An 18173-nucleotide genomic window follows, 5' to 3' on the forward strand; every position below is an offset into this window, starting at 1 on the left:
AAATGCTGTTGACAGCAGTGAGACATGTCTTAGTATCTGGAATCATATCTCCGTATCCATCTGTCATGATTTCAACCATCCGATTTCTAACTTACAAGATCATGACCACTCATCTTGTAACAAGAAATTATAATACCTCAGTCAATGTATTTGGGAAATGCCCATCCCAAACAGAACAGACCCTGAAAACTTCCCTGTGGGGACTCCCAGACCTCCTACTTTGGGCTGACCATTAAGATCAGATGGTTTTGCAAGGCCTAGCTGATGGGGTCCTCAAACCCAAACCGGGTGCTTCATTGCTGATGCTGACAACCATTTTCAACATTACTCACAGACTCTGTATAAAACCTTACGCAGGGCGCATAAAACCCCATGTACCCCTTGTGAACCCGCTACAACTAATAAAACTCTCTCTCCGCAAGCCATCAGCATGCATCAGGACACATTATGATCAACAACAATGTTGGATGATGGTATGGTTTTATTGAGAATGGATATTCAAATATGCAATGGTATCACAAAGTGTAGTAATAGGACAAGTACAAACTGATATGTAATCATTGATGCACGCAGTGACACACGCAGCCATACTGATGGGTACCTGTAAGAGTAACACTGGTTCATTGCAATGTATTTTGTCTAAGAGGATACATATTGATACAGACCCTTGAAGATCTGGGGTAGAATAGTTCTTCAACAACACTTGCTTGCCGTAAGAGGCGACTAACAGGATCTGGTGGTCAGGCTCGCTGACTTGGTTGATGATTGATGCTCATGATGTCAGTCAATGGATTGTCTGATCCAGACTCAATTATTTACAGACTGCCTGCCGTCCTATAACTGGCAAATTGCTGAGTCTGGCATAAACAACAAACAAACATATTGATACAACCTTGGCTCTTAAAACTTTTCTTTTCAAGCTCTAACACAATGAATTCCCTGTTTACACCTCTCTTTAATATATTTAAACATCAAAAGGATAAATCATCAAATGTACATATTAGATACTTCTAATTTATTCCTAATGAAGACTGGAGAATGTTTTTGTTGACACTGAAAGAGTTTGTGTGTTGTTTTACGCTGGCCTCAGCAATATTCCAGCTATATGACGGAGGTCTGTAAGTAATCAAGTCTGGACCAGACAATCCAGTGATTTACATCATGAGCATCGATCCACACAAATGAGATACGATAACATGCATCAACCAAGTCAGCGAGCCCGACCACCCGATCCTGTTAGTCGCCTCTTACGACAAGCGTAGTCGCCTCTTCCGACAAGCATGGGTTGCTGAAGGCCTATTCTACCCCGGATCTTCATAAGTCTAAGAGCCATGTGTTAGGAATGTAGGTTGTTTGTACACATACATTTTTGTTCTGTTAATATTGCAAACCCACATACTATAATATGTGTCCTCTGTTAATGTTGTAGGTTTCACTAATATCATGACATGAATATCAGTAAAAAGCATTATCGCACACACCTTCCAGGACAGGTAACTCCCTTAACCCTGGAAAATGTGTTGGACAAGGTTGGAAGAGATTTTGAATTTCAACAGGAAAACTTGAAAATCACAGTGTTTGTAATCATGGTAATGTTTGTACATATCATGACCGTGAATCATAAACATATTACGCTTAGTACATGTCCAGTGCAGCAGTGTTGTGTGAACAGGAATTTACGCTTACACATATTTCATCCCTCGAAAAGGTGCAACACATTTTCCAACCAAAACATACATGTTACAATTGATAGAATAGTTGCATACTGACACCTGAATCAGTGGCATATAGTCAACATACTGAAAACTTTTGTGATAAATGAGTAAATGTTTAAAAAATATAAACCAACGCCGATATTGGTCAAATTTCCCACTAAAACATAGATGGGTTCAGGAACCAATCTTGATATACCCAACGTCTTATCTTTTGATAGTACATCTATGAATCAGGATGAACTGACATCTGCCACTTAACCATGTTAACAAGTTGGGTCTATAGAACAAGCATAAAATAGGAATACAGTGAGCAAGTGAGGTACTTTTATACCAACAATGCTAAGCGACATGCCGAGTCTTAGACAAGTATGAATAATGATACAGTTGCTTCTATATGTCTATTGCATTTACATGAGACTTAACCACACCTATAATTAATATCACATTGCATTTTGTTCTTCCTCAAGGTTAAAGGGATTGTTTCCCCTCTTTCCTGATTAGTCACCAAAGTTTGTTATCAGTGGAATGGTAGATACAGAAGTCTTGCCTACTATAAGGGTAACGCTATTTTTCAGGGCATTATCATTTGCAGAAGCCCAAGGTCTTCCATTTACTGCCCGACAAAGGATGGCAGTTGAAAAGACCGAGGGCTTCTGCAAATGATAATGCCCTGAAAAATAGCATTACCGTTATTATAGCTAAAATGGATGGAATTTGTTATCAAATAAAAAGAAACAACAATGTCGATTTTGAAACATTTACTGCAATCAACACGAATGTCACTGACCCACTTTTACAAATATGGAAACGTCATAGAACAAACCAGATGACGTCACTATTGAACATTACGTCACCTATCCCCATCCTATGACGTCACCTAACAACGGGCATGATAATGGCCCTTTGTCAAGTAATATAAGGGCATTATCAAGTTACAGTGGCCCGCTCATTTCTGATAACATGCAGGCGTTTTTATGATAATTCTATCCATTTTAGCTATAATGACAAATATACTCAATGTACAACAAATACCTGAGACATGCTTCTATTCCTCTGAAACTTAAATCCATGTAAATAAAATTCTTCTTCTCTGTCTTGCATAAAATACACAAAGATGTTCATAGTCTTCTTCCAAGGCCCTAAGCTAATCACATAGCTGTTTACATCAGCTTTGGGATTTGTTAAGGAGCACATTGATATCTTCCTGTATTGTGTTTACAAGTTTCCCATGGTCCTGTGCTCCGTTCAAAAAACCTGCAAAAAGAAAAACAAATCTTTAAAACTTTGATGCCATGTAAAATGATCAAAACATAAAAACTTTGGCGTATCATCAAATGTTTAACCTCTGAATCTGACATGAAACAAATATTCACTATGATGTACAGTAAATTATGGTTGTAAGAACTCTAAGTTTAGTTTGTTATATCTGTCTTCCGTTATGCGCATTTCGACCGTCAGACATCTTTTATCAAGTCATGTGACATCCTTTTACTTGACAAATAACAAAAGTGTGCACTGTACATGTACAGAATATATCCATTTCAATCATTGTGTTACTATTGTTAATTGAGGGTGTAATTTGAGGGCAAGGTGTCAGTACTTAAAGAGTAAACCAATTGCCTTCAATTGTTTATTGACGTTTTGAAAAGCAGTGCTTGGTCGCAGTTGTTTTTAAAGGGAGATAAGTGACACGTGAGGAGCTCAGCTCAGGGATTAACAGTTCCTTATACACTTAAACATTATCATTGACAGAGTACACCCGTGTGCGAAATACGCATTAGTCGGAAAGCGCACGTTAATTCTCCAAAGTAAGTAAGTAAGTAAGTCAGAGTACACCTGGGACCACAAGGTGAGTTCGCTGTATCTGTTATTTTGTTATGAGGGTTATACCCATCAACTTTATATGATAAAATATACAGCAAAGGGCCGGGGCCAAAAGAACAGTTCGGTATATCCGTCAGTTTTAAGCGTGTTCGTTACAAACATAGTTTACTGTCTATGATATAATCACTAAGATGTATATGATTATTGTTAAATCTGGTGCAATTTTAGCTGTAAGCAATAAGGCCACAATCAATTAATTATTAGATTTTCATCAAAATATATTTGAAATGTGTTTTTTCGTCATATTTTGCTGTCAAGTCATCTGCGTAAATTAACAGTCAACAGATGTGATTGACATGAATACTTGGTAGGACGATGTATCTTATCTGTTTCAAGTCAAGAAAGAAGGCAACACAATGCTGCTGATTTTCTTTGTCTGAATGTACTTGGGAACAATAAAATGACGTGAGGCGGTTGGGGACGAAACCCTTATAACAATTATATTATGACCTAATGCCATCCTCAGCCGAAAGTTTTCAGAGACAAAAATATAAATCTAAGATGCAAGGACCCCGTTACCATGGTTACATGGAACACTAGAACGCCCATTAAACAAAAAAACATTAGGTAAAAATATCTATTGCAACACCTTTTTCGTCAACTGTTAAACTTACAATATAAACAAAAAAATATAACCCAAAACCTTTTATATAAAAGCATGGCAACATAAAAAAATCAGAAAAATGTCTCAAAGATCTTCGTAAAGACAGCCACAAAAATGGTCGCTAATTAATAATTAACAAATTAAATATTCTAAAAATCCCTGACCTTTTACTGATCATTAATGAATGATACTGCCACTTAAAAAAAGTATCTGATCTATAAACTATCAAATGCTGACTAGCGTTACACTTGTACAGGTCAAGTATACACCATGTTCTTCCTTTGATAATGTAAGTGGGGCGGTCAGGTAGCCTAGTGGTTAAAGCGTTCACTCGTCACGCAGAAGACCCAGGTTCGATTCCCGACATGGGTACAATGTGTTAAGCCCATTTCTGGTGTCCCCCGCCGTGATATTGCTGAAATATTGCTAAAAGCGGCGTAAAATCAAACTCACTCACTGATAATGTAAGTATGGACATGATTCACACTTAGAGGAGAAACCTACATATGTCGTTCTGTTCTCTCAATTCCTGTAGGTTCAGGTTATACATTGGCCACACCACCTCCTCAAAATACCACGGGGGATCTGCAGGTATGTAGACCCTCTCACTGGGGAACAACACATCAACATATTAGTATCATGCAAACAAGGCGACACAAAAACAATGTCATCGGTATACCTCAGCCTTATGGAGATGTTTATAAAATTACAATATAAATTATTTGTACATACATATGTCGTATATCTGAATATACCAAACAAAACTACTTCTGAAGCTTGTGAGCACATGGAATATTATTGTGTACCCATTTTGTCTCTCCATGATAACTCAACACCATAAGATTCCTTCTGTTCTTAAAATGCTGTCATTTCATCCATTCAAGTGAATTTAGGAAAGGTACCAGTTCAAAACAGAACTTTTCATTTCGAAGTCTGTTGTTTAATGCAATGCCGCACTCAGCAATATTCCAGCTACATGAGCTTCACACATTGTACCAATGTGGTGAATCGAACTGTATTTCAAGATGAAATTGAATAATATCTTGAATAATTTTTTGGTAAAAATGAGACCCTGAATATATGCTCAACACACATTGAGCATGTTGAGAGCCATCTTCCTGAGGCAAGTGTGTACACGAGCCTATATCAAAGCCTAGTTTCTACCCTTGACACATCAAGGCCACTTTACTTGGCTTGACCTCGTGCCACCTCGCGATGATCACGAGTTGTGCCCCTTGTAATGAAAATGCGACATCCTATCAGATTCATCCCTAATATTAAACATAGGCAATCATTGGGGTTTTTTAAAAGATGAACAGAGACAGGCAGCAGTAAATCACTTTCATACGAAGGTGTGTACCAGTACGAAGATTTTGTGAAACGTTCTCTGATTGGTCTATCGATATGTGCGATTGTCCAATCATACTTAGCACAGGAAAGTGGGCTTGATGTGGCAAGGGTGGAAACAAGACTTTGATAACAAGGCTAGTGGACGTTCTTGCCTTGGGAAGTTGTTTGACAGCATAATTCAACACCACTTTAATTTCATCCGTTTGTTGTTTAATGCCGCACTAAGCAATATTCCAGCTTTATGATGGCAGTCTGTAAATAATCTAATCTGGGCCAAACAATCCAGTGGTTGACATCATTAGAATTGATCTATACAATTGGGATAGATGACATGCATGAACCAAGTCAGCAATCCTGACCACCCAATTCCACTGGTTGTGTCTTATGACATTCATGGGTTTCTGAAGACTAATTCAAACCCAGATCTTCACAGGACTCACTCAGTTTGATCAAGAAATATTGAACGGTCTTTCAGTTATGCTCTGGAAATAAAATGTGATGGACAGAATGATTCATAGACAAAACGACTCACAATTCTTCCTCCCACCTCGTGGTTGGTAATTATAAATAGTGATACAGTTCCTGAATTGATATATGATGTACATACAAAGTCTACCATTGAAACGTTGTTGATTGACACCAGGCATTAGTGGACGAAATGAAAAGTAGAAACAAAGTCTCACCTCCGTCGATCTTTACACGTTTGCTTGTCAATGGTGATGAAATACTTCTTGTCGAATAACCTTGCCAGTGGACTGTAACAAAATAGTTAACTAGATATGAGTGAGTGAGTGAGTGGGAGGGTGGGTTGAATAAAAATCTTGACTATTTCAGTGAAAAACAAATTGGCAGCAAAGTATTGCTCATTTTCAACAAGCTAAACATAAGACCCTGAATATTTGCTGAACACACATTGAGAGTATAATTCAACACCTGTTTCTTTTTATTTGTTTGTTGGTTAATTCTGCACTCAGCAATATTTCAGCTATATGATGGCAGCCTGTAAATAATCGAGTCTGGGTCAGACAATCAATGACATCCAGAGCATCGATCTACGCTATTATGATACAAAGCCATGTGTCAACTAAGTCTGACGACTCTATCCCATTAGTCACTTCTTACAACAAGCAGGGGTACCTGAAGACCAGACCCGTGAAGATTCCGGGATAGAATAGGTCTTCAGCAACCCATGCTTGCCGTAAAAGGTGACTATGCTTGTCATAAAAGGCGACTAACAGGATCGGGTGGTCAGGCTCGCTGACTTGGTTGATGCATGTCAGCGATCCCAATTGCGTGGATCGATGCTCATGACATCAATCACTGGATTGTCTGGTCCAGACTCGATTATTTACAGACCGCCGTCATATAGCTGGAATATTGCTGAGTGCGGCGTTAAACAACAAACCAACCAACCAACCAACCTGAAGACCAAGCATCGAACATCACAAAATCTTACTCAGGGTAACCCCACCAAAATGTGTCACAGATACTGGCACCCCAACCTACCCGTAGTTGAAAATAAGGATCCCCTCAATGAAGAGAAAACTTGTTGAGTTGTTTCCCTTGGTCTGTTGGTTCTGTATCCACTTGTGAACATGATTCACCATTGACTTCATGTCCATTGCTGATAGCTCTGTAACAGTGTGTAGATATGTCTCAATCGGTTAGGTGTAAGGTACATGTATATGAATGACATGATGTCTTGTTGATGTTGTTATGGGTCAGTCTTTCATATACCAGCCTCCATGCCGCATCATAAATTTATCACTAGTAAAACAAACAGAAAAACAGAAGAAGCCTGTTACCATTTCTAGAAGACCGAGAAATTATTCCATATCAGTTAGGTGAAATACATGCCTATGGCAACGTCAAACCAGATGTGTTGCTTAGATAACTTTGTTTATTTGTTGTTTAATGCCTTCCTCTGAAATATTCTAGATATCTGACATCTATATGAGCATTTATATAGCATCCACCTATATATGGGCATCGATCTACACAACTGGGATATGATGACACGCATGAACAAAGTCAGTGAACCTGACCACCCAAACCTGTTAGTTGCCTCTTATGACTAACATGGATGGCTGAAGACCAACTGTAACCGGGTTGCCTTCAGCTAACCTAATCAAGAACCTTAAATGCAATTTTGCCCTAACTGACATCACTTCCAGTCTAATGACATGATTTATGGTTTGGGAAACTAACATGTCATACACACAGCGCGTTCAGGTAACCAGGAAGAAGGCTTTCTATTCAGTGACAATTTCTGTGTGACCTTGACATTCACTCAAAACCTTTCCACTTTAATGCGCCACCCAATGTTCGTTGCATATCAAATTTCATTCAATTGCAGCAAACACTCCTTGAATTATCATCAACATTATGAGTGTTTGGATTGGTCTTAGGACAGTCATAGGAAAGGTTTTGCTTTGGAAAAAATCAAACATTGAATTCATTTGTCTAGGCTAAAAAAAACCCACAGTCTTGGTTCTCAGGCACTGCCCGCATCATCATAAAGTCTGCAACGTGTTTCGTTTTTATTTCCATTTTCAAAAAATAAAAGTCTTTAAACACACGACCTTGTCAGTTAAATGCTACTATACTTAACAACAACATGATTTCCCCGAAATTTAATGTAAACAAAATTTGGTTACATCCTAGCATGAACAAAAAAAGCCAACAAACCACTGCCCGCCCATGCGATAATTTCAAAAGCCATTGCCTGAGATTAAATTCTATTATTTTTTTTAAAGCCCCATGTGTATACTATGCATCCCGTCTCTGTCATGTCTGCATAGCTGCGTTTTCTTCTTAAACAGCGTGTAACATGCATACACAAGACAATATGGAACACACTACAGTGTAACGAACTGGGGAACCGAGAACGACAATTTGTACAAACAATGACAACATGATGAACTTACTTTCCCAGTTGGCATGATCTCGTTGTGGTACCATCTCCAGCCTTTCATCACGGGGATCCTAGAAAGCATTCACAACAAAGTGTTAGCGTAACTTAGACAGAGGATGCATGACAGTACATTGTCAGGATATAAAAGCATTGCCACCAAAAAGACGGCATGCAGTGCAAGGTGATTCCAGACATTTTTCAAATTGTCACAAGTTATATACCACATAAAGCCAAAATACCATTTGTGTAAATAATTCATCACACACATCTCAAGAATTGTCAACAGTAGGTTTAACAGGATAAAAGGGAGGTGAAGAGTGGGGATGAACGTCGCGTCCAAGATTATTGCACTTATATAGCAACATGCATGCGTGTATGTGTGCGTGCATGTACTGGTCCGGACTTATGCCGATTTTATAGCGCTGACCCACTGAGATACCATGCCACAGTTTCACATGAATACCCCACTCAGACACAGTATAGAGACTCCAAACCGACCAGTAATTGTTTTAGCCCATTAACATGATTAATGCCAAGCCCTAGGCATGGTAACAATAAGTACCATCTTTTAACGTCTTTTGGTATGACATGGCCGCTCTCCAGGAGGACACTCTACAACTAGATCACAGAGATAGTCCCAGGACATAAGTGTACTCTGGGATCATTGCATAAGTTCACAGGCAACCACTCTCAGACATTGGTGCATCACACTAAATTCTGCAAATCCATCATTTTTAATGACAATTACAAAATATTTTTAAAAATTTCATATGTCATATGAAGAAGACTGTTATCCATGCTTGAAATATCATCATACTAAAGAGATGAGTTCAGTGTGTGCCTAGTTGTGTTTGCTAGTATTCTTACTGGGGAAAAATATAAAATGTTCCTCCCTCATCACTTTTGTTATCAATAGTAAAAAAAACAATACATCCTACCTACTTTTGAGACAAATGTGACCTAGGAAACTTTTTTTATGCAGCCTAAACAGTCTTTTATTTTACAGATGTTGTGGTCTGTCTTCAATATGAACCCACCAGGAAGTAGAAGTCTTGACACATCGCTGTAGCACCAGGAAAAGTCGCACATAGTTTCTTCACAGCAGTCGTTTTTCCACTGTTTGTTGTACTGAAAATATCAAGATCCAATTTACTAAAATCTGAGTGACTAAGAAACTTGCTCTGTTTGTATACTTTGAATTTAGTCCAGTTTCTTGCCAGTCTGAAACCCCTTCTGAACTTATTGGGTATACCACAAACCACTTGCTGCCCTCTGACATTTTAGATTACATCACAAATATTCAGGGATTCCCCTGAGGAGACAACTGATGACATATTCTATGTTGTTACTAATTCTTGGGATCAGTTGTGGACACTTAAATCAGATGAGCAGACAGAAAAGCCCTGTAATATAATACAAAACCTGAGGCAGAAGTGGGCTGGCTGGGCAGGGGCTTGATTGTTGAAACTATGCAGCATGACAAAAGAAGCAGAACCCGTCTTAACTTTCATTGAGAAAATATCCTAAAATGTGAAAAACTATTTCCATTTCTGTACTCATACTCCATGTGATGTCATCAAAGCCCTACGGAGAGCTAGTGATATGGTCACTTTGATGTGTAAAGCTATATGGTCAAGCACCTCACTGTTGCAGTTCTAGTAGTATGTCTTAATTATAAATAATTTTTTAATTTGAAGTTTACACGATATACGGCTTTTCCATTGGACGAGATGTCGGTCACATGACCACAAAACTGACGTTCATAAGTGTATGAACGACACAATTTGACGTTAATATGTTTTTCACGAGGCCGTGTTCTTGAAATGATGTAAACACTGACGGACTACTTCCACATTCCTGGGGAAACCCCTCGGAATTCCCCAGCACAAAAACATGCATAAGCGTTCTTTCTGATCATTTAGAACCTTTATTCTTGGTCTCAGCGTTTCAGTATACACTGAGAAATGTCAGAGAGCGTGACTGCATGATTGTTCACGAATATGAACAAACGAAGAAATGCACATCTAAACTATCGTAGTATCGACTCGATCCGTGCCTAGGCTGACATTGACTGTCTCCAGCAATCTATGAATTTACCTTAGTGTCTGTTTGACGCATCTTTATTCACACTGAGAAATGTCAAAGAGCGTGACTGCATGATTGTTCCCGATTATCCTCACTACGGCCCATCCTAATGAATAAACGAAGAATTGCACATCTAAACTATCGTAGTATCGACTCGATCCGTGCCTAGGCTGACATTGACTGTCTCCAGCAATCTATGAATTTACCTTAGTGTCTTTTTGACGCGTCTTTATTCACACTGAGAAATGTCAAAGAGCGTGACTGCATGATTGTTCCTGATTATCCTCACTACGGCCCATCCTAATGAATAAACGAAGAATTGCACATCTAAACTATCGTAGTATCGACTCGATCTGTGCCTAGGCTGACATTGACTGTCTCCAGCAATCTATGAATTTACCTTAGTGTCTTTTTGACGCATCTTTATTCACACTGAGAAATGTCAAAGAGCGTGACTGCATGATTGTTCCCGATTATCCTCACTACGGCCCATCCTAATGAATAAACGAAGAATTGCACATCTAAACTATCGTAGTATCTACTCGATCCGTGCCTAGGCTGACATTGACTGTCTCCAGCAATCTATGAATTTACCTTAGTGTCTTTTTGACGCATCTTTATTCACACTGAGAAATGTCAAAGAGCGTGACTGCATGATTGTTCCCGATTATCCTCACTACCGCCCATCCTAATGAATAAACGAAGAATTGCACATCTAAACTATCGTAGTATCGACTCGATCTGTGCCTAGGCTGACATTGACTGTCTCCAGCAATCTATGAATTTACCTTAGTGTCTGTTTGACGCATCTTTATTCACACTGAGAAATGTCAAAGAGCGTGACTGCATGATTGTTCCCGATTATCCTCACTACGGCCCATCCAAATGAATAAACGAAGAATTGCACATCTAAACTATCGTAGTATCGACTCGATCCGTGCCTAGGCTGACATTGACTGTCTCCAGCAATCTATGAATTTACCTTAGTGTCTGTTTGACGCATCTTTATTCACACTGAGAAATGTCAAAGAGCGTGACTGCATGATTGTTCCCGATTATCCTCACTACGGCCCATCCAAATGAATAAACGAAGAATTGCACATCTAAACTATCGTAGTATCGACTCGATCCGTGCCTAGGCTGACATTGACTGTCTCCAGCAATCTATGAATTTACCTTAGTGTCTGTTTGACGCATCTTTATTCACACTGAGAAATGTCAAAGAGCGTGACTGCATGATTGTTCCCGATTATCCTCACTACGGCCCATCCTAATGAATAAACGAAGAATTGCACATCTAAACTATCGTAGTATCGACTCGATCCGTGCCTAGGCTGACATTGACTGTCTCCAGCAATCTATGAATTTACCTTAGTGTCTTTTTGACGCATCTTTATTCACACTGAGAAATGTCAAAGAGCGTGACTGCATGATTGTTCCCGATTATCCTCACTACGGCCCATCCTAATGAATAAACGAAGAATTGCACATCTAAACTATCGTAGTATCGACTCGATCCGTGCCTAGGCTGACATTGACTGTCTCCAGCAATCTATGAATTTACCTTAGTGTCTGTTTGACGCATCTTTATTCACACTGAGAAATGTCAAAGAGCGTGACTGCATGATTGTTCCCGATTATCCTCACTACGGCCCATCCTAATGAATAAACGAAGAATTGCACATCTAAACTATCGTAGTATCGACTCGATCCGTGCCTAGGCTGACATTGACTGTCTCCAGCAATCTATGAATTTACCTTAGTGTCTTTTTGACGCATCTTTATTCACACTGAGAAATGTCAAAGAGCGTGACTGCATGATTGTTCCCGATTATCCTCACTACGGCCCATCCTAATGAATAAACGAAGAATTGCACATCTAAACTATCGTAGTATCGACTCGATCCGTGCCTAGGCTGACATTGACTGTCTCCAGCAATCTATGAATTTACCTTAGTGTCTGTTTGACACATCTTTATTCACCTTTCAATGATCGGCCAGTTGATCAATGATGACTAACACATGTAACCACCACAGGTTCATTAACAACTTCGGAAATCTCTCCCGTCACGTTTATTGTGTCGGCCATTTTGACGTCTTGTACTTGATGTAAATGTATTATGACGCGCTGTCATTGTGACTGACTTACTGAGGTAGTTCTTTACAGACCTTTCTCATCTAATGAGGATATGATTTGAACACATGTGCTGCATAAGATGTTTCTGAAGAGCAAGTTGTGCATCCATACGCCCATGTCACCTCTCTTTTTGAGGAACTATTTTACTCCGCGATATAGCTGGTTGTTGTATGGCTGTCAGTGTAAACATGAAGTCACACGTACTAAATAAAATTGTGTTTAGATCTTGACCTACATCCTTTGAGGTAAGAAATTGTGATAAAAATTATAAGAATTGACTTTCACTTTGAAAGCTCCGACGTTCATACAGTTTGGCCCTCACTCTATGAAAGTTCATACTCCAATGAACTCACACAAAGTGAAGGTCAATTCTTAAGTAAACGATATGTAAAGCATAGTAAAAGGCTTGCATTATTTTTTCAGAAAAGTCCAGTCACGTGATAAGCCTACACCGGCGGTGTGGTCACTGGAGCAGAAATTCTCGTGGACTGAGGCGAGAATAGCTATGCTGGGGGGTTATCAGCTGTTGTTTACAAACAATACTTCAGAACGTCAGTGCCCTATCCCACATGGTATCGTGGTCGAGCAGTCTGATTGGTAATATCACCGTGTGGGTTTGTTTTGGTTGGAGCCTAGACCAATCACAGCACTCGACAAAATTGAGCGCAGAGATTTTGACCGACAGCTACGACTGAGCCAATATTTTGACAAAATCACCCGATATAGGTAATAAATTGAAAAAAAATGAGGCATTCAGTGAGTATGTTGAGGTAGGTGGGGAAGTTTTGTGAACATGACATGCATACATTTCCATTTAATTTAACCCTCATGGTGCCTGGACGTCAGTCAGCCTGCAAACCGCTCAGTGCCGCACTGTGCTGACGTCGCGGTTACAAAAACGTATACATTGTATCAAAAGTGTTGCAACGTCTTTATTTCTTCACACAGTGTAACCAAATTGTATAACATGCAACTCGGGTTGATTGTCTTTCCAACAGTATCTAAAGTCACCAAATCCAAAAGATCTATGCACTGCCCAGCCATGGATAAATGTGCTAGTATTAAAAGTTTCCTACTTTTCCACATTAATCGTAATATGGACGCACCCGAATATGGCAAGCAAAGTCAAGTAAGCGCCCTTGTTTGAAATCTAAATGACCAATAATTCATATCATTGGCAAGTACATGTCCTAACAGTGATAGACATATAATATTTATGTTGTAGTACACATTCACTGAGAATTTTCCGTGAGTTATATTTACCGATAAAAAAAACGATGAAATTGTGTGTGTTTTTGACGTCAAAACAAAATTGACGGAAGTGGTCGTGATTAATTCATACACAGACTGTTTCAAAGATTATGTCACAAAACGAATGACAGTTTGGAATGTATATCGTGAAGAAATCCCGGTTACGTCCATGTATGTTTCAATGACCGTGCTCTTTTATTAGTGATAAAAACAACTTCCGGGTAATTGACATCGTACATTTTCAAAGGACAAAATGTGAAAGATCGCTAAACAGCCCTAACAATACTCAAATTGACATCGCTCAATATCAGGCATCATTGTTATTTCATAATAATTAACAAGATTATACTAACGTAATACCACCCAAGAGTAAGTACATATAGATTCAATCAAAATTGTTGAAACGTTTTCATGGGCAGCAAATCTATTCAACAAACCTATTTTCGATCACTCGCAACTCGGGCGCCATATGTCATTGTTTCACTATGACCACCAGAAAACACATCCTCGTATCAGCTCGTATTTCGCACTTGGCTGCCTAACTTAGACCTTTGCTAATATACTTGTATGGCCAGTCCATAAAATACCACTTTTTCTTTCATTTATTCATTTGTTTTATAAATACGACTTTAGAAGTGTATTTACACCTAGCTAGGTATGTACATGTACATTAAAGGGCATACGTGATAGTTTATTTCCACTAGTTTCCCATTCCATCCCATTCTACTGAAGGAAAAGTTTGAAAAAGATAATGATCGTTTGTCAATGAAAGTAATGGAATTATTTGTCATAAAAGGAAAAATATATTCTTGGTATTGAACTTCGAAAATTGAACCAGCAAAATCTTACATAAAAATGGTTTATTATGTCTTTCCTTTTTTTCTTAATTTTGGCCTAGATAAACAACAGCTTGGAGGGAAGATATACAAAATAAAATGGTGGAAAAAAAACACAAGAATGTATTGATTTTACTCTTGGACAAATCAATACAAAGAAAAATCTATTTCATACCTAGGATAAAAAACTAAGTAGAATCTAGTTACTACTATATGTCACTGGTCGAAGTATTTGGTAATGCAGAGTGAAAAAAGACATACAAAACGAATTCACATTTACACTAAAAACTCTTTGTCTTTCAGAAATTGATTATCTATATATTGTGAGAAGATCTATGATTACTTTTACTGTTTATGTTATAAATTGAACCATTCGAGATTCTAATAGATGAAGCTAAAATATTAAAAATCTAGATGGTTTAATATTGGATCCATTTTGACAGCTTTCTCACTGTACTCAACTAAATGCATATTATTTTTTTGGAATATCAAGCATTCAAACAGATATGAAAAGCACATGTCAACATACCAAAATTAGAAAACTGCGCCAAATATACTAACACCGTTAGTCAAATGATAAGCGATCTCATTCACTCGTCGGTCGCCGTAGACATTTTCCAATCGTGATGTACTAGATATGCTTTCTAGTTCAGTCAAAGAGAATATTGTTATTTGGAAAAGGAAACCACGTGTATCCATTATACTACCACAACATTAGATCAGCTGTTTCAAGTGACGTCATCCACGTCACAACACGCGAGGTCAAATCACGCGCACCTGTCCAGACGACAAATTCACAGCGGCGGGAAATCATCGACCGTCTATTAGCCTATTTGAATAAAATTGCAGATTGTAACGAAATAAAATTAATTGTACTCATTGCTGACATTTCCGATGACATATCAAATAAGAGTTGAAGACTTGCAATAGATTATCATACGTTAATCGAGAGTACAGTGTACATAAATAATTTGTAAATCTAATATTATTTTTTTATCTAATATCCATAGCAGAATGTTTGAAAACGAGCTATAATATATTCCATTTTCTGAAGAGATTAGTAATGTGGATTTGATGATATATATGCATACACAATTGATTATCAATTATCTTCTACAATCACAGCATGTACCATGTACATTAGACTCATGGAAAATACTATTTCAGCACACCAATCACAGCGCCATTATCACAGTTTCAATGAAAGGAAAAATAAATCGCAATCGAACTTTACAACACATCGTATCCATAAGCAGTTAATCCAAATGCAAAGAGGTATTGCTGGCATCATTGTAGAAGTTATGTTGATGTTTTCAGTAGTTCCATTATGTTTGTTTCGCTTGTACCATCGACAGAAACGGGGCCCGAGCTACCACATTTGGAACCGACCTTGACACAATATTTGTTTACAATATGGCGTCGACTCACGTTAGATGTCGTGGCCACACTTTTAAAATCTCCATTTGCGACAAAATGTGAAACAGTTAGGGCAAGTCACTCACACGGTCAGCTAGTTTGAGCAATCACACATGACTCTTAGTCATTTCATATGAAAAAAGTAGCAGTTATTTGTCTGAACGGGCGAGTATGTAGGGCAACCGGTAGACAAAAAAATCACGGCACTGCTATGATGCGAACGTGCCCTGTCGATCACTTCGGGCTTGGCCATTCAATGTTTAGGTTTTGATCATGAACCTCCTGCCCATAAATATACACTATACCAACTTAATATTAACGATTATAGCTATCTTTCCGTATCTTTGATTTGAATATTTTCTGTAAATCAGCATCATAAACAAAAAGACAATCTGCACTGTCTGTTTGTATGTAGCGCCGTGCTAAATCGCCATGACACAGTCGATAAACATATGTAATACTTGAACAAAAAACTTCCCTGGCCGACTAAACGTTAGTACTCTTACGCCAATAACTAAACAGTGGGGACTAGTGAATATTTCTGACCGGTCCGATCAGATTTCTTTTTCAAATTGGCTGTCTGATATAATAATAGTTACGTGTATGTGACAACGGTGCATAATAAAAAATTGCCTTCATTCGCATGAAGTTCAACATGGCAGAAAAAGATCGAGAAGCGCGGTAACCACATTACTAATCTCGCCATATTTCGCAATCCGTAGCACTGCATAAAATATGAGTTACACGATATTAACGTTGAGATGATTAGGGTGATGATGGTTATAAATTCATTCAATGAACGGCATAAATGTACTGGAAATATACACTGTCGTTTTCTCATGCGTACCGACCATTCCGCCATTACCGATAGTCGATAAAAATATACAAAACGTGTAAATAAACGTGTTCATAAAGGAGTGAACAGAATTGTATTTACGTGAATAAGTATTACAGTTGGGAAAAATATGTCTCTCTGACCACTCAGGTCATATTTTTTCTTATGAACACGGATTTTGTCTGAAAATATTTACGTGTATGTGACATTGGTGCATAATCAAAATTCGCCGTCATTCGCTTGGTGTTCAAACATGGCAGAAAAAGGCCGAGAAGAGCGGTAGCCACTTTACTAATCTCGCCATATTTCGCAATCCGTAGCATTGTATAAAGTATGAGTTACACGATATTAAAGCTAAGATGATTGGGGTGATGATGGCTACAGTTTTGACTTTGCGCACTTAGTGTTAAATATCAAAATTCACAGTTTAAAAAGGGCATTTTCTCGGGACCATATATGGTCCCCTGGCACTATGCGGGTGTGAAAAGTGAGGGACCATATATGGTCCCGTGGCACCAAGAGGGTTAAACGATACAGCTGATTTCTACATCGGCCAAGATGGCGAGTGATGTACCTTGTCTAATTATATATATATAAATATATATATGGGTACAGTGTTTCAGTAATATTACTATCCTGCTTCAGGGCCTGTGGCCTGTACCACCGACCTCAAGAGATCGTGACTTTGAATAATCTAATTACTTATTTACTTCAGCTTACCCAGATATGCCAATTAGAAAATAGTTTCTTGCCATAGTGATTAGTTAGACTCGTCAAAATGGTCTTCCTTCTTTTCGCCTCCCTCCGCTTTATTGGCAGCAAATGCAACAGAGTTATCGCCGGTGTTCAAACGAGACAGAAATGCACCCAGCAATTTCTTGTTCAAGTGATCTGTTTGAGTTATTTTGCGTTCGTCCTTTTCGTCTTGGTTGGCAGATGCGTCTGCCTGAAGATGGGTTTCACTTATTTTCTTTTGTACACTTAACAATTCACTTTCATCTGTGTTATCATCATGTGAGGAAACTTCGTCATCCATGTCGTGTAAACAAGTACTTTGTATCTGATGCGATGCACAATCTACGCCGATGTAAACATATAGACAGACCACAAGTTTTGTAAATGAATGCTCCTCGCATTACTAAAATA

General features: G+C 38.5%; 1 protein-coding gene across 1 annotated transcript; it reads right to left on the reverse strand.

Annotated features, from left to right (window-relative positions):
- Window positions 1-480: 480 nt before the first annotated feature.
- LOC139465801 (nicotinamide riboside kinase 1-like) lies at window positions 481-18103 on the reverse strand. The gene is made up of 7 exons (XM_071247724.1): window positions 17748-18103; window positions 9505-9595; window positions 8481-8538; window positions 7060-7186; window positions 6237-6308; window positions 4708-4811; window positions 481-2969 (listed from the first exon to the last, which is right to left on the reverse strand). The coding sequence occupies exons 1-7, from the start codon at window positions 17780-17782 to the stop codon at window positions 2881-2883; spliced, it is 576 nt and encodes a 191-aa protein (XP_071103825.1). The 5' UTR covers window positions 17783-18103; the 3' UTR covers window positions 481-2880.
- Window positions 18104-18173: the final 70 nt, after the last annotated feature.

Source organism: Haliotis cracherodii, unplaced genomic scaffold, assembly GCF_022045235.1.
Source record: "Haliotis cracherodii isolate W230 unplaced genomic scaffold, xgHalCrac1.p SCAF_1, whole genome shotgun sequence".
In the NCBI taxonomy this organism is placed as follows: domain Eukaryota; kingdom Metazoa; phylum Mollusca; class Gastropoda; order Lepetellida; family Haliotidae; genus Haliotis; species Haliotis cracherodii.